This window comes from Mercenaria mercenaria, chromosome 13 (assembly GCF_021730395.1).
Source record: "Mercenaria mercenaria strain notata chromosome 13, MADL_Memer_1, whole genome shotgun sequence".
NCBI classification, from domain to species: Eukaryota; Metazoa; Mollusca; class Bivalvia; order Venerida; family Veneridae; genus Mercenaria; species Mercenaria mercenaria.
In genome coordinates, this window is record NC_069373.1 from 5,590,454 (window position 1) to 5,617,468 (window position 27,015).

The window sequence follows — 27,015 nt, forward strand, 5'->3', positions numbered from 1 at the left end:
GTTCCAATATATCAAAGATATCTCTGGTCAGCCTTATTTATCTTGACTTGGAATTTTAGGAAAGTGATAGAACACCTGACCCCCATATGTGCTCGACCTAAAGGGCAACCTTTTTTAGTATGTTCAAGAGGTGTAGCAGACGATGCAGGAATGCACATTATAGTCCTAATCTTTGTGTGAACATATGGTTGATCAGCTACTTGACACGTTTTGCTGTAAAGAAGAGTATCGAAAGCCTCCATTTATACCACAGAAATATTATATGAACAGTTTGTTTGTAGGAAGGTGTAGAAAATGCATTTAAAAGCTTGATTCACCGGTAAGCGCGAGCTGTACTGGTTAGTTTTGTTTGACAAGACAGTGTTATTCTTACATTGGATTGCTTAACTGGAAGTAGAATAGCCTTACAAATGGTAAATTAATAATATTTTTTGTCTTAAAACTAGTAATTTAAATTGGTATTAAAATTTTGTTTCGAATACATGTGCTCATTAGAAAAATCCTCAAGTACTCACATTTAATTTAATTTTAATTTCAGTAAAATGTCCAGAAATAGATATTAGAGCACATTTTTCTGTAGAAATGATAGATTGTGCTCTTAATTTTAACCCCCCCCCCCCCCTCCCGTTACACTCAGCCACGTTCCCACTACGTCGTAAAAACTGGCAGGTCGCAGTAAGAACTTGTACAATGTATAAGAAATACAGTAGACACCGATAAGAACATGATGATTATGGTCTCCACGAGGACGCGGTCAAACTTTGGACATGTTCAAAACAAAAGTATTGAAGAGGTGGTCTAATCAGGAAGCAGGAAGAACTAAATAAGGACGTAGTAATGATGTAACTAAAACCTAGTAGGACATAGTACAAACGTGGTGCGGACGGGAAAGACTGTATGGCGTGCTCATTGCCCTGTCATTGGGTTGTCATTGCGTTCTTGCTACGTCAATGGAGTTCTTACTACAACTTATCTACGCTTGTTTGCTATGACCATGCTACGTGCATGCCACGTTGTAGAATACCGCATAAGGTTATCAATACGTTCTTTCGGTGCTTAACACATCTATGTCACGTTTGCAGCAGGTTCTCACTATGATTGGTTCAGATTCTGAAAATTGAGTATGAATACTGGATCCAATTCCCCATCACTTCGTTTTCAACCAGCAGTGGGTATCGAACATCATCAGGCATTGTCACATAATCATGGACTCAGCAGCACTGGCAGCTTGTAGTGGACTTCTGGACCTTCGTATACCCTTCACGCTGCTTTTGCTTTTTACGCCACGGCCTCTCTATAAGACTGCTCTTATTTCTTCGTTGGGAGGGGGGTGGGGGCGGTGCTCGTCGTTTATTGTAATTTATGGTTGTTGAGTGTAGATGCGTACACAATATAACTGGGAGAAGGAATGAAAAAGAGGCGCGTGGCGTAGTATTTATAAGTAGCCGACGAATGCAGTGAGAAGGTGATAAGCGTATGGTTAAAGCATGGTAAGCGAGAGGTGCACAATCTGACCGATCGTACTAAGAATGTAGTAAGAACACACTGGACGTGAAGATGCGCGTGGTAAGAAAATTAGTGTGAACATGTTGGACGCCGTGAGAACCTGGCAAGGATGTTGAAAGCGCGCAGTATGAACTTTAGAACTGCACATTTTTCGAGTTTGACCCCCGTTCCTACCGCGTCAAAATTTTCAGGACGCAGTGTGGTCTTAATGGTCTTTGTCTGAGAATGATCAGGGCATAAGTGACTGTACATTATATGCTTATGACATTAAACTATAATACTATTGCTATGGCACAATGTGCTACAATTTGAAAAAAAAAAAAAACAACAACAGATTATTACAGGAACATGCAAATGTAAATTTGATTACGCTGATCAAACGGCAATGACTTTTCCCAAAGAAAACATAATGGTCTGACAGGCCAGGGATGTTCACATGGTCTATCGCACTAACATAGTTAATGAATTATATAGTTTTATTAAGTGTTATTAGTTCTCTTAGTGTAAATAAATTGAAATGAATACAGCAACACTAACAAATTCTGAGTCGCGAAAACTAATGACAAAGTGAAACACGTGTCATTTATTCACTAATACACATTACAGACAAACTTCGTTTGCTCAAACTCTGATGATTCGAACACCATTCTTCACTTGAACCTATCGTCAGGTCCCAACCAAATTCCTTTATAATATATTCTCCGATCACTCAAACTACCGATAATTTGACTAAATTTTGTCGGTCCTGACGGGTTCCAGTTACCGAAGTTCGAATGTATTTATAATAATTTACAATTGTTGTAAAGTTCTGCACAGGACTGTTGCCATTTTAAACATTCTTGAAATGCCAGTTACCATTATATACTTAATTTTGACTCATATAAATGCATTATGACTTTTCTTCTGCCTAATAGCAAATTTTATCCAAGGGAGACAACTTCTTTCATTTTTGTTGGAAGAGCGGCATTTTTGTTAATATGATATGTTTGAATTTATTCAGACAGGTGATTTTAGATTATGATACTGATGACTGTAAGTGTCTATAGAAGTTTTATATATAATATTAAGTATTTTTGAAGAAATATACATGCATGGCGGCCATCTTGGATTTTTCGGCCATATTGGATTTTTCTGAGTGGGTCTCATGCTCATTTTTAGTATTTTGCCCTAAAGTAGTTATATACCAAGTTTTGTGCTTTTCCCATTTTCTGAAGTATTTTTACACCATTTTACTGGACTATCTATATACAAATCCTTTGGAAGATTTCGTAGTTCTCTGTCAAGGACACAGCTATATTGTGTGCCGGGTATCTGGGAATACTGTGCAGAATTGTCTGAGTTATAGACACTATGATTGTAATAATCATTCTCAATGTATGAATCATTTTCTGCCAAGTTTATTCTTGGATTAGAGTTATCTGCATAAAACTGTTTTGCATAAGTCTGATCTGGGCTTTTGGGGGCTCTAACCGCTTTATAGAACGGCGTCTCGCTTTGTACCATACAAGAGGTTCTGGCGTGCACACGCTGCGCAGGTTCAAGTATGTGATACACATAATTTTCATTTCTTTCTAATTGATCACTGTATTCTGTTGGACTATTGAATTCACTGTTATTTCTTAACAGATCAGTTAATGGGCTAAGATCAGCAGACGCCATCATTTCAATTGTCAGTACTACAACTTCTTATTAACGGATTAGTCGTTTGTCCTGCAGGATAAACATTTTATCCTCTCCATAGTGAGCGAAGCTCAGAAAGCAAAATATTATTGTAACATCATTGAATTAAGCCACAGTCAGATATACCTTATTGGCCAGGGGGAGGACGGGGACTTACCCACGGAGATGTAAATTAGTAAGAAGATATTACATACGTCTGTTCTCTGTGGTGACACTGTAAAGTCTGCTCTTCTAGTTGGAGAATCCCGCCCTCTAACGATTTCCGGAAGTAGGTATCACACCACTAATAATACCAACCTTTAGGAACACGGCCGCTAAATGTATCATCCGTCACAACACCTCCCCCCAACTTTAAAATGAAAGCCTCAGTCCAGTGTGGGAGAAATGTTGTGAATAATAAACCAATGATGATTAGAAACCATCACAGAATTTATTAGCCTGTGTAGAACTAGAAGTCCTTTAACTGTACATGACTGGTAGTCATCGAACTGGACTGGAACTCTGTATATTGGACTAGAAGTCCAATAACTGTCATCTGGAACACCTTCTGTAGTTTGGATTAGAAATCCAATGGTTTGGCTTCTGGCACTCATGGACATCTGGTGGTGACGGACTATAAGTCCATCCTGTGCGGACGATGGTGCACGTTAGCCGACTAGAAGTCAGGCTAATGTGGACTTTACGTTACATTACTGGGACTGCCCTCTGTAGAGATACACTGCGTTGGCAACTGTGATCTCTAAAAACTCGCTCCACAGTCATCTGTCGGTGTGTGGCTACACTCTTGGCTGCTGCGAAGATCTGACTTGGAGATGATACCTCGGAACCCATACTTGGAAAATATGGCGCGTCTGACTCCAGAAGTAAGCGGTTTCGTCGATACTTTGAAGTGCGGGCAACCTGTTCAGGATTGAACGACTCGACCAAGTTGGTAAATCCAAAATAAGTTCTTGGGAATATCTCCAACCATCTCTGTATCACATACTGGTTTCCCGTGAAGCATGTAGGTGAATGGGGTGATTTTGTCGTACCTTCTGTTGTAAGAAATGGAGAAGCAATAGGAAGGCTTCTGTACCACAATTCCCTTTCATCCCACGGCAATGAATAATCAATATGTGATGGTCTTCAAGCAATGGCAGTACTTCTTCCAGTAATTCCACCTGGTACGACCAGTATTTTATTGGATCAGAATGATCGAGACCTATCTCGCCGAGCGCTTTTACACGAGGATTCTGTAAAAGCCTCGATAACTGCATCGTGTCCACGTCAAGGCTACGTACGCTGTTCTTTGCATGTTTTGGATGAAATCCAATAGCAACTGTCATATCCTCTGGCAAGTCTAGAAGACATTGTTCAGATGGATAGCTTCTAGGATCGCAGTAGACGGCGACTGTTCCAACTAGATTGACCTTTTTATCTGCGTCTACTGGAACACAATTGATAATGTCATCCAGGTTTCCGGCTGGATTGATGTTAAGCTTGCGTAGCGTTCTGTCCAGGTGGAAATGGCTGTCGAAGGCTGCTGGTAGGCGTACTTGTGCTTCAACCTGGGGCTGGATTTCTGCGTTCTCTGGCACTGGATAGTAATCTTGCCAATACTGTCTCTCATCTGCGTCCAGACTTGCAGCAATCAGCAGGACAGCTTTCCAGTGAATGAGGCATCCTGGTGAATTAGCTGGTTCCAATACAAAATTATCAGGAACTGGTATCCGCAGAAATCTGCACAACTCGGTCATGGCTTCTTCTTGTCTAGGCGTTACCTCGGTGTTATCAGCCGTACTGAGCATTCTCTGTATAACAACGAAAGTAACCAGTTCATCTAACGAAGCAGGCCTACCCAAAAGCCATCTAGTAGCTTGATTTAAAGCATTTCTCCTACCCCGTAGAACTTGTTCATCATCAGGTCTGAGCCTTTCGTCGAAAATCCCGGGCACATGGTACTTGAAAGCGTGTACCTTCATATAGCTGTTTGGTTTTGTACAGCCAGGTACCCAGCAAGGTCTGGAACGACTTTTACCCGAGGATTTTCTTCTTTCCTCTACCGTTTCTCTGACCTGATGCAGAATATCATCAGTCTTCTGTTTCTTCAGAACTGTTGTAGATATAACCAAAGATTCTAGAGGGACTGCAGTAGCTGATCTCTTCTTCAGGCCTACAGTCGCTTGTTGGTAATCAACGGTCATACCTCTGCCAAATGTCACGTGGCGTTCAACCTCTCTGAAGCCGGTTCGATCTGATGATCTTGGTGGTGCCTTCTCATTCCCGTTCTTCCCTGAGCTAGAAGCCCCACTGGAGTACTGGAATGTGGCCCTCGATTTTGCTACGTAGTAAGCATCCCGTTCTTGGTGATGATGAGACGAACTAGAAGCCCGGTTATCCGGGCGAGACTTAGAACGGTCTGAATGCTCTTTCTGTCTTCAGCCATACTTGATGTCCTAGAAGTATCTTCAGAGTGCCTTCTGGGTTCATGTCTATTCTCTCTCAGATGTCCAGATGAGGAGCTAGAAGCCCTCTTCTGGTCTTCTTTGTCCTTTGATCTATGTTCTTTTGGATGTCTAGAAGAGGAGCTAGAAGCCCTCTTCTGGTCCTTCCTTGTCTGTAGATCTCTTGAAGCTTTAGGAGACTTTGGGCTTGGCGACTTCCTGAGGAGGTGCTTTTACCGGTGAAATCCTGGATTTCTCAGCCAGTCTTGGAGACTTCCTGGGACTGACTTTTGCAGTAGCTGATGGTGAATCTGCCTGCTGATCCACTTCCATTGGTTTGTTTGGATCCCCTGCAGTTTCTGTATTAGACTGGACTCTTGGTGACGCAAGAAGTTCGTCTTCGTTTAACTCCAAATCCAATACATTTCATCAACACTTTCGTCTCCTACTTCTTTTTCCAACGCTTTATCTGATTTTGAAGTTGGAAAGTATCGGATGTCCCTTTTCCCTTTTGTTGGATCATATACTTGTTCCACGGGTTTAGGTAGATCCGGCAGCTTCCAAACATTGTTGCTTATCCAATCCCTGTTGGCTACTTGGAAGGTCAACATACTGGGGTGCTGCCTCTTTTAGCCACTGTGTGAGCCTTCTTTTGTTTCTGGTGGCATCTTTCTTTTCCTTCGCAAGTTTTACCATTTTCAACAGGGTTTTAGCAGAAGTTCAGCCTTTTCCCTCCCTGCCAATCTTGGGCAAAGTGAAAGGTTCTTACGAAGTCATCGGCTGAAAAATAGACATGACCCCTTTCTAGGTGTTCTTCAACTGTGGTCAGGAAGTCCTTGACGTCACTTGATGGTACAGCCATATCTGAAAAGTACAAGCAAAATGACATACATGATTTACGCTCACCCTTATCATTGTTTTTTGGCCTTACATGCCTTGCACTTATATTTATCAATGTCAAGAGCGTCTGTCGCGGTGATGTTGATACAAGAGCCGTGGAACCATTCATCACAGTAGTCACACTGTATCATAAATCTTCCGTTCCATGGTTTCCTGCAGATACAATACATATCGTTATCATCATCACTGTCATCTTTCTGTGAAAGATCTGTGTAATCAGGTGATTCCTTGTATTTCGTAATCCACACGGGTATCTTCCGATCCTTGCAAGGCATCATTCTGTCGTGGTTTGTTACGAAAACTGCATTCCGCAATTTCACCTGATTCAAATATGATGTGATCTTTTTCATGATGATGGCTGGACCTTTCCAAGGCGAGCAGAGTTTGCGAGATTTGCCTTTCTTGACTGCTGTATCTAGAAGATACACAATGTCACCTTCTGAATAAGGTCTTAATAAGATCTTTAAATCGTAGTCCCGCTTCATGCGCTTCAACGATGTTTTCAGAGTTTCTCTCGCAGCTTCGTGTGCTTTCTGGATGTTCTGCAACAAATTAGAGACATATTCACCATTTTCTTCAGACTTTTTGCTTTGGCATTTGGAAACATTAGCTGAGCGGGTGTATTCACCTCTCTTCCAACATTAACATGTTGGTGAAAAACCCGTACTTCTGTTTACCGAAGCCCTTATAGCTGCTGCTATCTGTTGGATGTTTTTGGTCCCATTTATCTTGCGATTTACCAATGAAACATCTAACAGCATCCATCACCGTACGGTTAAACCTTCCGACTTGTCCATTCGAAGACGGTCTGTACGGCGTTGTCCCTGGCTTTATGAATGTGTAATGCTTTACACAAGGTCTCAAACAATTTACCATCAAAATTCGCCCTTGGTCTGTATGGATCTGAAGTGGAAAGCCGAATCGACTGAAGAACTCATCGATGGCTGCCTTGGCAGAAAACTTCAGCTCTCTGTGAAGGTAGCGGTACACATTCAACCCACTTGGTAAACTGGTCTACCATCATCAAACAATGTTCGTTTCCGTGTGTAGTCTTTGGTAATGGTCCCATAAAGTCTATGTGCACACGTTCCATAGGTGCTCCCGCTTGGAATTCTGTCAAAGGAACTCTACCATAGCGTTTCGTTTTCTTGTTCCGATTGCAAACATTACAGGATAACACATATGCTTCGACATCTTTTGAAAGTCAGACCCAGAAGAATTTTTCCTTTAACTTGGCTTTCGTTCTAGCTACCCCATGATGCCCTGAAGAAGGTATATCATGATGCCAAATCAATGCCTGCTCTTTCAGACTTTCTGGCACTACCAACTGAAGATCTTCTGCATCTGGATTCTTCTTAAAAAGTACACCATCAATCAACAGGAATACTTCTTTATTAAGCCAGTAGTATTTTGCTTCTGGACTGGATATGAATAGAATTCCTTCATCCGGTTCTTTCTGTCTTTTCAACCAGTCGATAATGATACGCAAATTTTGTCTTTTTGCCTGTTCTGCTTGCAACTCTTCGAAAGTGAACCCCCAACAAGAAAGTTGAGTTATACTTGAATCTATCGCTGCATTTACTGGGCATGCGCAAAGGTACCGCTTCTCACCATCCCCTATTGTAACGATATCGAAATGTGATTCACTTCCTCCAAGACCCATGAGGTCTACTGTAAGAATACTGTCTAGAAGACTAGTTTCTTCACTGTTTTTAGTACTGTCTAAAAGACTTGTACTTTCCCTGTCAGATGTACCATCTAGAAGACCTGTACATCGTTCAGGATCCCAGGGCTGTTTGAACTCTGGTTTCTGTTGAACTCTGCATTGTTATACTTCGAACGAACAGTATCTTTTACCATTGCTACCTCTTCTGGCGTTGACTTGTTCATCTCTGCAGTTGCCCCTAAATGAACATTGCTGTTCTTCCTTACGGTTGTCTGACCTTCCTGCATTGACAGTTTGACCGCATCATCTACTTGTTTTGTGAATTGGTCCCACTGGTTGTGAGCTCGTTTGCAGTAATGACAGCCACCACATGGCAAATCTGCAGGCTTTATGCCAGCTATATATGCTGAACACGGTACCAAGGTGTCCGGAATCCTTGAAAGTGCATCCGCATTTCCGTGTTTAACCCCAGGCCGATGTTTTACAACCATGTTGTATTGAGACAGTTCCTCAATCCATCGTGCCAGCTGACCCTGCGGTTCTTTGAACCTTAATAACCAAGTCAAGCTCGAATGATCTGTTCTCACTGTGAAGACTTTGCCTAGAAGGTAATGTCTAAACTGTCTAGTAAACCTAACAATGCTTAAAAGTTCTTTTCTGGTGGTGCAGTAGTTTTTCTGTTCTGGAGTCAATGTGAAACTGCTATAAGCAATTACTTTTTCCACTCCATCTTGCACTTGAAGAATTTCTGCACCTATAGCCTTGTCTGAAGCATCACAGTCAAGGATAAATGGATCTTTGTTGTTTGGTAAAGCCAGAACTGGTGGTTCAGTTAAAGCTTTCTTCAAACGCCTCAAATGACGCTCTCCTCCTTATCGCCCCACTTAAACTGATTTTTCCCTGTTAAGTTGTAGAGTGGTTGTGCTTGTTCCGCAAAGTTCTTTACAAAGGAACGATGAAAGTTGACCAATCCTAAATATCTTTCTACGTCTTTCGATGATGTAGGTACTGGCCAATTAGCTACCGTTTCTGTGTCTTTTCTAGTCATAGCCAAATTATTTTTGCTAACGATTCTCCCAGAAATTCGACTTCAGTCTGGAAGAAAATACATTTTCGTGGCTTCAACTTGAGACCATACTTGCGGAACCGCTCAAGGGCGTCTGCTATATTCTCAAGTGTTCCTCAAAACTTGTCCCCATCAAACCCGTATATCGTCCAAGAAGGCCAATACTGTTTTCCAGGTCAAACCCTTTAGTATTAAATTTACTACTCGGGAAAACGTTGCTGGTGCATTGGTGAGACCGAAACCCCATTCTAACATGTTCGAAGAGTCCAAAATTTTTGGGTTTGAAATGCTGTTTTCTTTCGATCTTCTTCTTTAACTTTTACTTGCCAATATGCTGAATTAGCATCTAGTTTAGAAAAACCAGAAAAATACCCATCTAGGCAATCTTCCACCAATGGTAGGGGGAATGTATCCTTAATCGTGACGTCATTAAGAGATCTATAGTCAATACACCATCTGACTGTATTGTCACGTTTCCGGATCAGAACAGGTGAGGATGCCCATTCTGAAACTGATTCTTGAATGACACCGGCATCTAACATCTTCTTCAAATGTGCTTCCTCCTCTCCAACAAAACAAGCTGGTGTTTTCTCATACGATTTCTTTATTGGCGGGCATCTCCAGTGTCAATCTTGTGTTCAATTGCGGTGAAGTTCCCCAAATCAAAATCTCTTTTGCAAATACATCTGCGTAATCACATAGAAGTTTTGCTAACTTCTCACATTGCCCTTCATCTAATTGTTCTTTAGAAGCTTTAAATACTTCTTGTAAATGATCTGGGATCTGTGTTATTGCATCTTCTTTCTGTTTTGGTGCTTGGTTCTTTACTGCTGCATTTATCTTTGACATAGGTTCTCTTTCGACTGTTTTAACAGAATAACTAGAAGTCAATTCTGTTTCCTCATGTACACCATACTTGCAAGTATCTGAGTGGCTAGAAGTCATCTCAGATTTCTACATCATCTGTTTCCAATATACCCTGTACTTCGAAGGCATTGGCAATTTCTTTACCTTTCTGAATGTCTTGTAAGAGTTTGTGGCATTGACTATACAAACTATTGGTTTCGTTTCTGAAGATCTAACTGTTCTTGGCATCATTACACCCAACCGATCCAGTAACTCATTTGGCTCTATGAAGTAGTCACTGAGCTGACCATCCATCTTGCATGACAACCGAACAGCTGAATTTGGTGGAACCACGGTTCTTTTAGCCACTGTTTTCTCTTGCAACAACTGGTTTACCTTCTTTGAACTTGGTATTCATTGGAATTCTTTCCCATTTAGCACCAATGTGTCAGAGTGCATATCTAACATCATGCCTAAATGATGTAGGAAGTCGTGTCCTAGCATTTCATCGCTAATTGGTGCTACATAAACTCTTTCGTGAAATGTTTGAGAACCTATTGCATTCTTAAAGGTGTGGGTTGTAAAACCCTTTAAGATTGCGTCCTTATCTGCCATTTGCATAACGACTTCTTAACCTTGCCTGGCTTTTTCGGGAGCTTCTCATACACTTGCAATGATAAAATGGTTATTTCTGCACCCGAATCTATTCTGGCCTTGACCTTGGTGTTGCCAACTGTTATGTACACATAGGAAGACCCTGCGCGAACTTGGTGTACACTAACCACTTCATCTTCATTGGTTTCTTGTGTAAGTCGTCCCTCTTCTACTGTTGTATGTGTACTAGAAGTATCACAAAATTTACCGGTTTCCTGAATGCCATGTAGACTAGAAGTCTTACAGTTGTTTGCATTCTTGCTAACAGAAGATTGGTTCTCTGGAATATTATCAGACTTGCTCAAGATATTGACCGTTTCGTCTGTGTGAGGACCAGAAGTCGCTGCAGCATTTTCTGTATCTAGGCCACTTACTTCTTCGGGCTCGGATGAGAGGCCTGCACACCCGGCCCTTCCTTGTTTAAATCTCTGTTCATGCCTCTACCTCTACCTCTGCCTTTGCCTTGTGCTACCCATGCTTGTATCTAAGGCAATCTTTCTTGGCATGGCCTATCTTTCTGCAGAAAAAACACTCGATAGAACTGTATCGTTTGGCTGGTTTTTCTGTACCAACATTCATCTTCTGCATTTTACCAGTCAATTTCTCTATTGCTTTTTCTATCATCTTCTCAACCCTTGCTTCAGATGGAGAATCGACAGCATTTACCGAAATATCTTCTTTACTTTTTCGCGGCTTTTGTTTTCCGTCGACTGCCTGTGAGATATACTGGTAATGTCTTACTGAATTTAATGCGGTTTCCATGCTTCTTGGTCGTTCGAAATATGCATGTTTTCCAGCTTCTTTATCAATACACCCCTGACAGAATTTGGAAATGGCCTCCTGCATTCGGTGTTGCTCAGGAAGATCTCTAAATGCAGGTGTAGCTAGAGTTAGAACTCTGTCTGACCAATCTTCAAATGACTCATCGGGACGCTGTAAAGCTTGCTGAAATTTGGCCTTGGATGTTTCCGCCAGTTCTCTTGCAAACCCAAAAAAAACCTTCAAGTTTTTTCATAATCTGACTGAAGGAAAAGTGATCTCCCATTCTAGTTGTTAAAAGTAAAGAAAATCCAAAGCTTTTCCTTCAAGACTCCAATTCAGATAATCTCTGCTTTCATTTTCAGACCAGTTCAGGACCGACATGTAGCTCTTGAACTTCTGTTTAAATGACAACCAACAGGACTTCCCATCATACCTTAAATTCTTAGGAAGTTTCTTTGGGTCACCCCGCTTTTCTTGATACTTTGGCACATATTTATGGTAATCATTATCATCTTCCTCTGAACTACTGTAATAATACTGTCGATTACCATATTTACTGCGTCGGGGTCGAAAGTGTTGTTGTCTATCTCTAGACGAAGATCTAGAAGACCTATGTCTTGAAGAAGCTTTTCTACTATCATAATATGCAGATTCCTTAGCTCTGGAACTGTATTTATCCCTATGTCTTGTCTCTTTACATTTTATACAAGTACATCGTGACCTTGACCTTTTGTTGGAGTTTGATTTACTATGATAGTTTCCTGAACTGTGTCTATCCCCAGATCTGCTACTACTACTACTTGACCTTGATGACCTTTCAGATGACATTGATGATTCAGATGACCTTGAACTTTCAGATGACGATGACCTATCATAGGACCTTGACCTTTTGTTGTTCGAGTGTCTAGATGTCTGATGTCTTAAAGATCTTTCTTTATATTTAGTATCTTCTGACCTTGATGTATGAGACCTAGCACCCTTGTCATCTGTCCTTGTTCTTGATGATTTAGTGTCATCTGACCTTGCTGTTTTGTCCATCTTTTCACTGTGTGGATGTTTATGATGTAATTTAGTATCATCTGACCTTGGTGTTCTTTTGCCAGATTTAGTGTCTTTTAACCTAATTCTTTACTACCGGATTTAGTGTCATCTGACCTTGAATTGTATTTTTCTTGCTTGTGATGTTTACTGGGAGATGCAGAACGTTGAGGCGAAGATTGATATGGATATGATTTTTTATCTCTTGACCTTACATCACATGACCTTGATCTATGACCATTTGACCTTCGGTGTGGAGACTGAGACCTATTTCTTGAAGAACCATGATGTGACTCATGTCGCGATTTAGATCTATCTGACCTATGTCTAGACGGAGATCTAGAAGAGCTGTGTCTAGTAGATCTATGCCTTGTATCAGATCTTTGATGTTTGGGCGACCTTGACCTGTGACGTTTGGAATGTTTATCAGTAACATTACAGTCGCTGGATTTGGTCGGTTCTTTGTGTACCTGTCTGTCGCCTGAATTTTTGTCGCTTGATCCTGAATGGCTTTCGGGATTATATGATGACTTATCTGCTACCCGGGTTCTTGGTGCGAAATATTTTTGGTCAGAGATATTTTGGTGTGACAATTTCTTTCTTGATAGGACACCTTGACCTTGACCATGTACTAGAAGTACTAGGCCCTGTATGTAGTGATGTTGCTTGATTTGGGGGGTTCATCAGACTGTGGGTTTTTGGGGAAGGCTGCTCTATCATTGAAGCAATGTCAGTTCTATTCATGCCTTGACTTAAAGCTAACAACTGTTCGCCAATGTTGTATTTTGGTGAGAAAATCATCTACCCAGTGTAGGACTCGAACCTACGACCCCCTGCTTGCAAGTCAGGTGCTCTACCAACTGAGCTAACCGGGCTCCTGGTTTACCAGAAGCCTCGAATCACTACACTCCTCCTCACTTTAATTTTGAAGGCTTAAACCTTATCGTGGAACCATAGAGCGAGGCATCAACTGTTCAGCTTCCAACAGAGTATAGCCTCTGCAAATACCGCATGCTCTATATAACTGGCCACGTAGCCTTCCTTTACAGTGGAATTGCAGAGCGGGACATCAACTGTTCAGCTTCCAACAGAGTATAGCCCCTGCAAACCGCATGCTCTACATAAACTGGCCACTGTAGCCCGCACTTTCCAATTTACCTCGTCGCCAATGTTGTATTTTGGTGTGAAAATCATCTACCCAGTGTAGGACTCGAACCTACGACCCCCTGCTTGCAAGTCAGGTGCTCTACCAACTGAGCTAACCGGGCTCCTGGTTTACCAGAAGCCTCGAATCACTACACTCCTCCTCACTTTAATTTTGAAGGCTTAAACCTTATCGTGGAACCATAGAGCGAGGCATCAACTGTTCAGCTTCCAACAGAGTATAGCCTCTGCAAATACCACATGCTCTATATAACTGGCCACGTAGCCTTCCTTTACAGTGGAATTGCAGAGCGGGACATCAACTGTTCAAGACATTCTTCAATTTGTTGATTTAATATTTTGTGTGGGGAATGGGGAGATAATGGTCCCAAGGCGCCTGTCATGAGTGACGTCCCTTTCGGAGTCGTAAAACTATCTGTCGCAGTCTGTCGCACTAGTGGACTGCTTGTAACAGGTGCATCTGTTGTTGTTTTTACAGATAAAGTATCTGGATTAGGCGCAGGTTTTGGTGAAACACTAACTGCTACCTTCCCCCCTGTCTTATTAATTTTATCTGGTGAAGTAACTGGAATTGTGAAATCAATATTTTCCAGTATATCTGTTGTTAATTCACCTGGGAACACCATAGCCAAAGCTTCTTTTGTGACAAATCCATATGTCTGTCTAAATGCTATTATTTTTTCCGCCTTCTTCGGTCCTATTGAAGGGATGTTCTGCAATTCCTCTTTGCCTGCCGTATTAATGTTGATGGACATTTTGTGTGTAATTAAATGTCAATTGTCGGACAAAGCGTAATCACAATTTTTAATATTTTGGGTATAGAATACACCAAAATATTTTATACTTTTTGTTGTAAATTGATTAAGTATAGAATACTCAGACACAATTTATTTTTCTTGTTATTTATTTACATTTATTTCCCAGTATAGAATACTGAAGAAATAATTCAATTTTTATGGTCAAGTAGGTAGAACTGTTTTGTTTTGTGTATAGAATAAAAACAAAAATAATTTATCTCCAATGTTTATCTATTTAAATATATTTCCAGTATAGAATACTGAAGAAATAATTTAATATTAGAGATCTATATGGTAGAATTTATTTGTTTCGTGTATAGAATACGACGAAAACAAAATACCTCAGATTACAAGCTACAGACACCCACTTGTGTATAAAATACACTTTTTACTCAAATATTTAAACCGGTCACTCAGACTCAAACAATAAATATTCAAATTTCTTATAGCAGTGTATTGGATACACTAAAATATTTTTCCATTGGTAGACACCACCATTTATATGGAAAAAAAATAAACCAACCTTATTTCTGTCTGTATATCTGTTGAAAATAGGTAGGTCTAGAAGACTGCTACTCTATAGTTTTATTCTGTAATCTGTTAGAACCTGTAAGAAGAGCAAAGTGAGTCTAGAAGACTTCACCGGAAGTGGACAGGTTTCGTGAAAAAATTTCAACTAATTTCCGGCAGAAGTTGAAAAATTACTTGGCTTGAACCTGGAGACTTTACAATTAAATCTATATTTCTTCTCCCAAGGCTACAAAAGCCTTTTTCCTGACCGAAAACCTTATTGTTGATTATATGATAAATAAATCAAACTAGAAGTCTGGAAATTTATTTACCAGCCTGCTCAACCCTTCAGACTGCGCTTAAAACGAAAACCTTCAAGTCACTGCCAAACCTTATGTAGTGTAAATCAATTTCGCCCTTATGCCGTGCCGGCCTATGACAAAAATGTCAACTCGAAATTGATGCTGTCTACCCTTACGGCAAATGACTGTATCTGCCCGCTAAATTGCCATTTGAATCCTCGTCGCCATTATTGTAACATCATTGAATTAAGCCACAGTCAGATATACCTTATTGGCCAGGGGGAGGACGGGGACTTACCCACGGAGATGTAAATTAGTAAGAAGAGATTACATACGTCTGTTCTCTGTGGTGACACTGTAAAGTCTGCTCTTCTAGTTGGAGAATCCCGCCCTCTAACGACTTCCGGAAGTAGGTATCACACCACTAATAATACCAACCTTTAGGAACACGGCCGCTAAATGTATCATCCGTCACAACAATATCTCTAAATTTTCCAATAGAGAAGACAAAGGAAAATACAAAAATGTTGTCTTTTAAAGCTATTTTATGATTGTTTTCAAAATCAGCATTTATTATCTGTAACCTGATATACTTCTCTCATTTTATGTCTATTTATTATCCATATTATCCATTTTAAACTTTATAAAATCCTTCATGTTTGGAGAGCACAATGAAAACACGTCTTCACACATTCACATACAATTTTCGAAAGAAAAACATTCGTTTTACCTCATTTCTTCTATTAATTAAAGAACACCGCATGCATGAAAAAGAATCTATCACTAGTTAATGGTGCGGCTGGAAATATCTGGCTGGTCGGTAACTGTGTAGGTGGTATATGTTTTGTGACAACTATCGGCAGAAACAGTTACCCTCGAGCCGCACTTTCGACCATTGAAAGATTCTTATATTCTTTACAAATATAAAACCTGTTCCTTACATTTAAAAATGTCATAATTATTTTCTTTCATTTTATCTTTTTTCCTCAACTTTAAATAGTTGTTGTTTATATTTTTCTCCGACTTGAATGACATCTACATACTTTGGTGCCGCGGCTCCATGTCACTGAAGTTGTTGTTTTAAGTAATATACCGGAAATTATTACGTAGCTATTGTGCAATTGACATGATATAACATAGGTCACCTAGGTATAACAACACCCTAACTTAATTTCGAGGGTGTCCCCTAATTAGTGCGGATCATAAAAGTTACTGAATACTTTAACGCCTTCGGTCATCAATGCCATAATAAGAACGCACTCGGATTAATATATCACGTGGCGGAGCTGTATAAACATTTCACATAAGAAAATACTTTGGAACTTTAATGGACATTTCCTTTTAAAACTTTTAAAACGATGAAGGTGTAGTTTTAAAAAATCTAAATTCGTAAGATGTGAATCAAATCAAGGACTATAACTACATACTGAAGGAAAATACTTAATATAAATCTCTGTTTTTATCTCTTATGTTTACACGCTGGATAGTTTTCATATCGGAAATGTAGCATGCGCAAAAGTCATTAAATTAATAGAATAATTATGATAAACTTGAATTCCGCAAAGAATAGAACACATCGTTTAATAACAGATAAAGAATTTAAGTGTAGAACACCCCTCCACGCTTATGTTCTCCGTGATGATTTGATGAAATACATTTGGTCTCATATCATTCGTCCTCCATCTCTGATTCAGTTGGAGAAATTGGCAATTACTTGCGAAGAACAGGTTAGTACGGTACAGAATCCACGAACACTCGTTCAGTAAAATGTACGCCGTTACGTAACTGAAAATATTGTTGAAATACGGAGCTAAATCCAAAGCTAGATCTAGCAAATGAGCCATCATACTTTACCAATTTTAGCAATTTGAAATATCATGTGTATTACAGGCATCGCAATAATACCGTTCCTATTATTTGTGGTGGTTTGCTGCGGGCCACTCTATTATATAGAAGTATGTCTTGGTCAGTTCTCAGGACAGTCGCCGATCAACGTTTGGAACATATGTCCACTGTTCAAAGGTATTTTCAATTTATATCTGCATTTGATTTATGGTGAACTTAAACATTTTGATTATTTCTTGATACAGTCAAATACCGTTACCTCGTTATTCAAGGGACTGCAAAAATTGCACCGACGTATCCGAAGTTCAACCTAATGATATCGAGTATCTGGGATTACATTTTGTATCTGTGTAGGACGTCTATATTGTCATTGTGTATAATAAATAAATTCATTAAGATCCAAAGTTTTTACGATTAGTTGATTTTCAGCATAATGTCCACGCGTCTGTGCTTAAAAATCAAACCTAGGCAACTTCATCTAGGCCATGCTATAGGTTATGAACATCGTATTCTTGATTTGTTAAAACCATGTATACTTTGATTTCAGGAATTGGCCTAAACATGGTTATAATTTCATTCACGTACCTTTGGTACTACGGTATAGCCTTTGCGTGGGTACTGTATTTTCTGATTCAATCCTTCTACCCGATACTAGGATGGTCATCTTGTAGTAATAGCTGGAACACGGATGCATGTGTCGGTAAGTTAAACTGTATTCTCTTTTGGTTATTAAAAATGTCCACAGCCAGTTGTTTAGAATTGTCTGCTTGGAAGTGCAACAGGCGTCGATGATTCATGTAGACCTAAGCTTTACTTATATATAACAATATCCCACAAAGGGGTGTATTAATATAATGCTTAAAACCTGTTACAGGCTTAGTTAATATTACTTAGTTTAGTTATGTTTGCTTTATATATAAACATCGTTTTAAAAGCACACAAGATGTTAAGTTTTCATCAGGAGTCCAATTAAAATCAATAGGCTGAAACGTCTGCTTTATTTGTTATTTCTATATAACTAAATAGAGTATATAAATATCAGGGCCCCATGAGAAGAGAAGCTCGATGTTTATGAAATCCAGCTGATTTTATATATATATATTTTAAGACAAACATAAAATAACCTCGCCTAGTGTATTTAATACAATATGGCATTGAGTAAGAACATGCAAAAGTATTTCAATGGTTTTCCAGATTCAAACATTAACATAAGTAAGAAAATGCACAATGTGTCAACGAATACCACACAAGCTATATTCAAGACGTCGGGAACAGAATTTTGGGAGTAAGTACTCATTTTGTAACCATGGATACCACACAAGCTATATGCAAGACTTCATGGTCAGAATTTTGGAGTTACATTTAGTTAGTTTATTTCTTGACACCACGAATACCATACATATTCAAAACGTCAGACACAGATTTTTAGGAGTAAGTACACATATTGTGACCACGAATATCACATAAACTTTATTCAAGACGTTGGGAACAGAATTTTGGAGTTACATATAGTACACATTTATGACCACGAATACCACAAAAGACTTCAAGAACAGAATTTTGGTAGCAAGTTCAAATTTTGTGTACACAAATACCAAACAGGCTATGTTTAAGACGTCAGGCACATAATAATTTTTGGAGTAAGTACAAATTTTGTGACCACAAATACCACGTAACTCTATATTCAAGACGTCAGGAAAAGAATTAGTAATTAGTTAAGGAGTCGATAAATAGCATAGGCCTATATCAGGTATTAGTACGTGTTTGACTCCAAAGAGACGGAACGTGTATGATTGGCTATCCTCCAGTGTTCATGTAGTCAAATCCAGTACGAGGTTTCAGAATCGATGAAACTGAGCATTTGGACCATATAGTGTTTGTTACAATCGTGTACATTTCATTTTGATATCAAGTCTGTCAAACCGTTAAAAAGTCAATCAGATTGAAAATGGGAAGAAGGCAAACTAGATTTCTGACACACCATGTATTATTGTTTTGGACATGCTTTTAGACCTAAGAATTAAATACATAATGCGTTGGTGTTAATATTGAATGTGGCATAATACTGACGTTTGAATAGATTAAATGATGGGCAGAAGTTTGTTTGCCAAACTCCAGGATTTTCAAAGATATCATTGAGACTCAAATGGTATGATAATAATTCAGGTTCATTTCATTTTTAGATTGAATGTGTTGCATAAATCGAGCGGCATTGAAGAAACTGGTTCCCTGCAAATCCACCTCATTGGTTGCTTATTTTTAGGATGGTTCCTGGTCTTTTTATGTCTTGCAAGAGGAGTAAAAACTCTCGGCAAGGCAAGTCTTATTTGATACAAGGCTTTTTATATAGACTTACTTAGTACATGTACTTAGAAATTAAAAAAAAAAGACAATGAACAATGCTTTATCCCGTATGATGGTAGTAAAAAGGAATAAAATCATTTAACTTTTAACTGTTTTTTTAACAATTTCATCTAACACTACGCGTTGGTTATTATTCAGCATAAAGCATATATACTAGTATACTAAGCGTTCTGAAAAACACAAGTAGACAGCACGTATCATTGACATAAATATCAATGTGTATGCATATCACAGACTTTAAATGCTATGTTGGGCGACTCTGAAATACTTATACTCGGTATTGTTTTATTTTTTATGCTTTGTATTGATTCATGGGTCAATTAATTGTTTCCGCTTATGATGATGCTAAGGGTTATTCATATAGCCTCTATTAAACAGTTCTTTCAGTAATAGTCTTACATTTTTATGATTTATATTTCTTGCACATAGGACAGGCTGCTAGTATATAGCAATACTTGTCCATTATGTTTTCTTATGACTACATATCTCAGGTCGTGTACGTGACTGCTACAATGCCATATGTGTTACTTACGATTCTTTGCATCCGTGGAGCCACACTGGACGGTGCATGGATAGGACTACGCCTTTACCTAGTTCCTGATTTCAGCAAACTATTCAGCGGACAGGTACATTCGTTCTTATATTAATAACATGTATGGTTACAGCAATTTGGTAAAGAAGTTTTCAGTTTGACCTATGCCGGCAACAGAGCTTTTTTGACATCAGCTATGACGCATGATGTCCGGGTCATTACCAGGCAGATATATAAAGTCCAGCATATCTTTTATCAAAACTATTTCAATGAGCATGTTAGAATAAAAACAGTCATGGCCTTCTTGTGGTTTATCGTCTAATTTAGCACGGTTCTTCGTTCAGGTGCTGTTGACGCCCTCATGGTTCAGTTCCTGTGCATCTGAACTTTGAACCATTATATATCAGGCTGCAAACTACTGGAAAATTATTTGATAGATATTCGAATAAGAGTCCCGCCTGTGGGTGCTTTACATTAGAAACAGAGAAGCTTCTGGCATTGAAGCTTGTTGTGTTTCTACCATTTTTCTCAAAACAAAATTACTAGCAGTCGCCCATTACAATTGTCGGTGACAACTCGGCTAATAAGTTTAAAACCAAACAAATTTTAGAATGCAAAAGTCATACATTGTACTTCCTATCTTAAAATTAAACCAACAGTCATAAAATGCCAATAAATTATTTTTACAGCTTTGGATGGAGGCAGCGGTCATGAGTTTTTACTCTCTTGGACCTGCATGGGGCGGGGTTATTACAATGGCCAGCTTCAATAAATTTCATCATAATGCTCTCAGGTAAGTAGGCGTCTTCTAGAGAATTACCTGTCCGTTTGTACTTTGGTGATTTTTTATGTGAATTATTTCTTATTTGCTTGCAAAGTTCAACATATTGTCATATTAAACATTTATTAAATACTCTTAGATTCGAAGGTGTGGATTGAAACATCTTGCTCGAGGGTAACTGTTTCCAGGCGGTAACGAGGCAGCTCATTGTCTTCAAAGCTAACCATTCCATATATACGGGCATCATGAAAGTCTGGCAATTTTCGCGATAAACCCGTGCATAGTGTACATATTTTGACAAATTTTACTTGTATGAATACGCTAATCTGTCTGTGTCACTGACATGCGAAGTGCACGGAAATCATGATTACGATAATGCAATAACGCATTCACATAATTTAAGGTTTTGGCTATTTAATAGATTTCTTATTAAATAAGCCATCATGGCGTTGAAGAGCACATAGCTTATAACAGAAATAAAAACTGACTTAGATGTCTTTACTATCATATACTACTGGTACTGACGATAAACTCGGACAGAAAATGAGATTTTTTACCTGTAACTTTTTTTATTTCTGCAAGTTGTTATCAATGGTAGGTATCAAAATAAAGCTAAACAATTGCTTAAAAACTGACATAATTTGAATTTATATTTAGTAAGCAAATTCACACGAAATGAGGCCCTGAAAGGGATATGTAAAATGGTGAGTGTACGAACGTTGACTTATAATGATAAATTCGACCACTTTGCCATTTACAAAATTTTCTCCATAGTATTATATTGAAACTTTCCCAAAAATGCTGCAACAGTCATCAAGTAATGAAAAGTGATCCCATGTCAGGCCTTTATGTGTTGACAGTGAGCATGTGCAAAAAATCTCCTCTTCCTTCGTAATCTTAGATAAATATTTTTTAAACAGATAAATGTTAGTCATTTATTTGTACAGAATATTTACCATGTCAAACTAAAGTCTTCTTTCATCAAGGGACAATACCCTGTATTTACCGTTGATAAGACAAATTAGATATGCGAGTTTCTCCCCTTATCTACCCGTAAGGTAACCACCTATCATCAGATGTTCGACATGGTACCCGTGACGAACCGGAGAACCATGGTAGAGCTCTGGTATGCGAGAATGCTCACCAATAAACAGTGTTGTCATTATCATCCATAAAAGAATAGGAAGGACGGAATGGGAGTCCGTATATTTAATGCAAGAATTTTATTGGATAAAATATTTTCATGATCACCTCAAATATGAACAGAATCAATAACCAACCTCGTTAAAACATAGCTATGATGTAAATAAAGTCATATAAATTAAAATCATAAAAATAATTTTCATCAGTGATATGCGAATGAAATTTTAATTGAAAGCATTCAAATTGTGAATTATATATATCTAAATAAGATCATTTTTATTCATCAACAGCTTTTAAAACTCGATTTGTAACATTTAGTGTTACAATAACATTTTGCTTCTAGGCTTTCTTTCGATGCGGAGATACCTGGTTATTAAATGAAAGTTCATTTTTTAGTACAAGCTATGAAATGGACTAAGGCAGTCTGACATTGTGGAAAGTTTTACTTACAGCAATTAAAAACACATGTATTTACAATATGTAACAGTACAGAAAGAAATGACAATTTAAGACATCAGTCAAATAATTAAGCACTAAATTTTTAGGTTTATCTGACCGCTATCTCATTTGCATTTGCTTAGCTAAGTATAATATGTTGCGCAACAGAACATCTGGTTGTATATCAGTATGGATAGCGCACACTGCATGCAGTTATGTAAATTCGCATTTCTGTGATCAAAAGTATTCATAAAAATTTCCGAAAAAGTCAACGTTATAGAATTTTTAGAAAATGATGATTTATTTAATTTCTTTTCATCATAAAGTTTTTCTTTTTATAACTGACCCTTATACAGGCGCGGATACCTGCTGTGTTTACAGGAGTTTTATGGTATGATCATGCTGACAGCTACTATACTAACACTTTGCTATTAATCAGAAACACATTACACGCTTATAAATGTATATGTAAATACTAAGCAGCCTGCTAAATGCTATTTTATTTTAAAAGCAATATTACTGTAATACTCAAATCCATTTTAAATTAAAAGATATCAAGTTAAAAGATATATCATATCAGTCCATCGTTCACATTTAGACTTGGAATAGTTAGACAATTATTTGTTCAACTGTAAGCTTCGTAAACGTGATAATAAAATTAAGTACTCGAATCTGTGTGTCAGTAGTATATTTTATATATTCCAGTAGTGCTAAATTTATCTATCAGTCAATTATATCATAACAGGCCCGTGTGCAGGATTTTTTTGCTGGGGGCCCAACCTGGGGTGGATTCGGGAGGGGTATCCCCTCCCGATTGCGAAATTTTTTTAGTATGGCACATGAATAGATGCATTTTCCTGCTACCTGAAACACCTTTAAGGATGCATGAATGTATCATATATTTAAGGAAAAGTCTACTTTTTAATCATTTCATCGAGCCGTTTTCAGTGTATGTATGATTGTACAGTCACAGTGTATGGACTTATTTTTCTGTATGATACCCAGTTGAAAAAAATGTTGAAGTTTTAAGATGATTATTAAGAAGACTAGCTCCTAGACTATGATATTTTTTTCCCCATTTTTATGATTTCATGTAGTGAACTGAGCCAGTCTATATACTATGTCCAATATTACAATTTTAACATCTGTCCTCTTAGAAAATCTCTAGAATAGACTGACTTTTGTCTCTATGAATATAAAAAAGAAAAAAAATCATAGAAATGTCGTAATTATCAGTCTAGTGGCTAGTCTAATTAATAAGGGTATCCTATTTGCAAAATGGCCAAATGTTTTTAGATTTCCAACAAAACAAACGAAATATTATGACAATTACTATTTACATCGTAGATTTCAAATGACAATGAACTCTTAACTGTACCAAAGATCTATAAAAAATAAATAGATGTGTATTTTATACTTCTTTGACTGTACAAACTATAACATCACAGCACATATTAAGTGATATTTTTATGTATAAAACCCCTCATAAGTAACGAGTTTTAGATGCGTTTTGTGAGATTTACTGAGAAACTACTTTTAAAACTATGAGAGTTTTTAAGTAAGGTTATTGGACCCAAAAGAGTAAATTTGATACAGTAGTTTCAAATTCATAATTGTTGTAAAATAAAAAGACCAATTTAATAAATTTGGGGAATGTGCCTTAATGTAGAAACAAAATACAGCCATCATAATGTTTCAATTTTCAGATTCATTTTAAGATTTACTTAACAAAACCAACAATGTTCTGATCATTTTATAACACTTCCAAAGAGTAAAAAACATAATAGTTTCTCCACTACCCAATCAAGTACCGATCAAGCGATCAATGAAGCATGCACAGATAAACTTTTACCTGTAACATGCCTCGGGCTAATTTCCACTACCGGACACGGTTTTATGGCCCTTTAGCCTGTGTATTGCTGTCAAATCAAGCCAGTTGCGCTGGTGTATAAATTTGTTAATTGAGGGGCCCATAGTAATAAAAATCGTAACTAGGCAGCCAGCTGGGGGGGGGGGGGGGGGGGGGGGGCCCGGGCCCCCTGGCCCCCCACCTGGACACGTGCCTGTCATATAGCAGTCTTGTAATACATATACTAGTAATAACAATAAAAGTAATACAGTCTTATGTTCATTATCGTAAAGCCGATAAGAATTCTGATTTATTTTATATTTTCTAAACTGAATCTCAAAAGTTATACTATTTTTATTTCGCAGACACTAATATCTCATTTATTTCACTTTTACAATAATGCAACCGATATATTCTGTCAGTCACAGTGCACCGCGGATGTTAAATTTACAAAACTATAAACTGTGATTATTGACATTTCACATAACAATCTGTTACATTCTAAGATTCCGAATATTTTAATGACACGTGGTTGCGGCAATTTACATTTTTGACCGCAACAATGACACGTGGCTTTGACATTGATCGCAATACACAATAATATTTGACACCAGTTTTTTTTACATAAAATAAACGATATGTAACGCAAAATGTGATAAAGGCAATATTTTATCTTTTATTTTTAGCTCACCTGAGCACGAAGTGCTCAAAGGTGAGCTTTAGTGATCACCCTGTGTCCGGCGTCCGTCGTCGTCCGTCCGTCCGTCCGTCCGTCGTCAACAATTTGACTGTTAACACTCTAGAGGTCACATTTTTGACCCAATCTTAATGAAACTTGGTCAGAATGTTACCCTCAATAAAATCTTGGACGAGTTCGATATTGGGTCATCTGGGGTCAAAAACTAGGTCATCAGGTCAAATCAAAGGAAAAGCTTGTTAACACTCTAGAGGTCACATTTTTGGCACAATCTTAATGAAACTTGGTCAGAATGTTACCCTCAATAAAATCTTGGACGAGTTCGATATTAAGTCATCTGGGGTCAAAAACTAGGTCATCAGGTCAAATCAAAGGAAAAGCTTGTTAACACTCTAGAGGTCACAATTTTGGCCCAATCTTAATGAAACTTGGTCAGGATGTTACCCTCAATAAAATCTTGGACGAGTTCGATATTGGGTCATCTGGGGTCAAAAACTAGGTCACCAGGTCAAATCAAAGAAAAAGCTTGTTAACACTCTAGAGGTCACATTTTTGGCCCAATCTTAATGAAACTTGGTCAGAATGTTACCCTTAATAAAATCTTGGACGAGTTCGATATTTGGTTATCTGGGATCATAAACTAGGTCACCAGGTCAAATCAAAGGAAAAGCTTGTTAACACTGTTGAAGCCGCATTTATGACTGTATCTTCATGAAACTTGGTCAGATTGTTAATATTGATGATCTTAAGGTCCAGTTTGAATCTGGGTCATGTAGGATAAAAAACTAGGTCACCAAGCCAAATCAAATGAAAAGCTAGTTTACACTAGAGGCCACATTTATGACCATACCTTAATGAAACTTGGTCAAATCTTGATGATCTATAGCTCAAGTTCAAATCTGGGTTAGGTGGGGTCAAAAACTAGGTCACTAGGTCATATCAAAGGAAAAGCTTGTTAACACTCTAGAGGCCACATTTATGACTATATCTTCATGAAACTTAGTCAGAATGTTAAACTTGATGATCTTTAGGGCAATTTTGAATCTGGGTCATGTCGGGTCAAAAACTAGGTCACCGGGTCAAATCAAAGGAAAAGCTAATTAACACTGTAGAGGCCACGTTTATGACCATATCTTAATGAAACTTAGTCAGAATGTTAATCTTGATAATCTTTAGGTCAAGTTTAAATCTGGGTCAGATGGAGTCAAAAACTAGGTCACTAGGTCATATCAAAGGAAAAGCTTGTTAACACTCTAGAGGCCACATTTTTGACTATATCTTCATGAAACTTAGTCAGAATGTTAAACTTGATGGTCTTTAGGTCAAGTTCGAATCTGGGTCATGTCGGGTCAAAAACTAGGTCACGGGGGTCAAATAAAAGGAATAGTTAGTTAACACTTTAGAGGCCACATTTATGACCATATCTTAATGAAACTTGGTCAGAATGTTAATCTTGATGATCTATAGGTCAAGTTTAAATCTGGGTCAGGTGTGTTAAAAAACTAGGTCACTAGGTCAAATCAAAGGAAAAGCTTGTTAAGACTCTAGAGGCCAGATTTATGACTATATCTTCATGAAACTTAATCAGAATGTTAATCTTGATGATCTTTAGGTCAAGTTCGAATCTGGGTCATGTGGGGGCAAAAACTAGGTCACCGGGTCAAATCAAAGGAAAAGCTAGTTTACACTTTAGAGGCTACATTTATGACCATATCTTAATGAAACTTGGTCAGAATGTTGATCTTGATGATCTTTAGGTCAATAGGTCAGGTGAGCGATACAGGGCCTTCATGGCCCTCTTGTTTAAACAATCAGTCAAAAAACGTAAGCTATACAATTGTATTCCAGCTACGATAATTCTAACGTCTTTGTCTCTACTACGAATACTTCAAGCAAGGCAGAGACTCTTATCAGCTAACAGAACATAACTCGGACATTTTGGTCCGAGTGGCTAAAATGCAATTTTAGCCGTTTTTAAATGCAAATGGAAGCAAGATGCTATTGAATTACTTTAAATATTTTTATATCATCATTCTGTTTGTTTGTTATACT

General features: G+C 38.2%; 1 protein-coding gene and 2 non-coding genes across 6 annotated transcripts in view; 1 reads left to right on the forward strand and 2 right to left on the reverse strand.

Annotated features, from left to right (window-relative positions):
- The window catches only part of LOC123530091 (sodium- and chloride-dependent glycine transporter 1-like), an 89,623-nt gene that overhangs the window by 24,746 nt on the left and 37,862 nt on the right, over nucleotides 1-27,015 (forward strand). For all 4 annotated transcript variants that reach the window (XR_008366660.1, XR_008366658.1, XR_008366659.1 and 1 more), the window contains exons 2-7: nucleotides 17,205-17,336; nucleotides 17,707-17,859; nucleotides 18,354-18,444; nucleotides 19,343-19,475; nucleotides 20,015-20,149; nucleotides 20,745-20,848. Coding sequence is in view for 1 of the 4 variants with exons in the window: in XM_053521035.1 (XP_053377010.1) it covers nucleotides 17,205-17,336; nucleotides 17,707-17,859; nucleotides 18,354-18,444; nucleotides 19,343-19,475; nucleotides 20,015-20,149; nucleotides 20,745-20,848 (748 nt within the window). In the remaining 3 variants the exon portion in view is untranslated. The remainder of the gene's footprint in view (nucleotides 1-17,204; nucleotides 17,337-17,706; nucleotides 17,860-18,353; nucleotides 18,445-19,342; nucleotides 19,476-20,014; nucleotides 20,150-20,744; nucleotides 20,849-27,015) is intronic.
- Nucleotides 13,344-13,416, reverse strand: Trnaa-ugc (transfer RNA alanine (anticodon UGC)). The gene has a single exon. It is a non-coding gene; the product is annotated as a tRNA-Ala (tRNA).
- Trnaa-ugc (transfer RNA alanine (anticodon UGC)) lies at nucleotides 13,737-13,809 on the reverse strand. The gene has a single exon. It is a non-coding gene; the product is annotated as a tRNA-Ala (tRNA).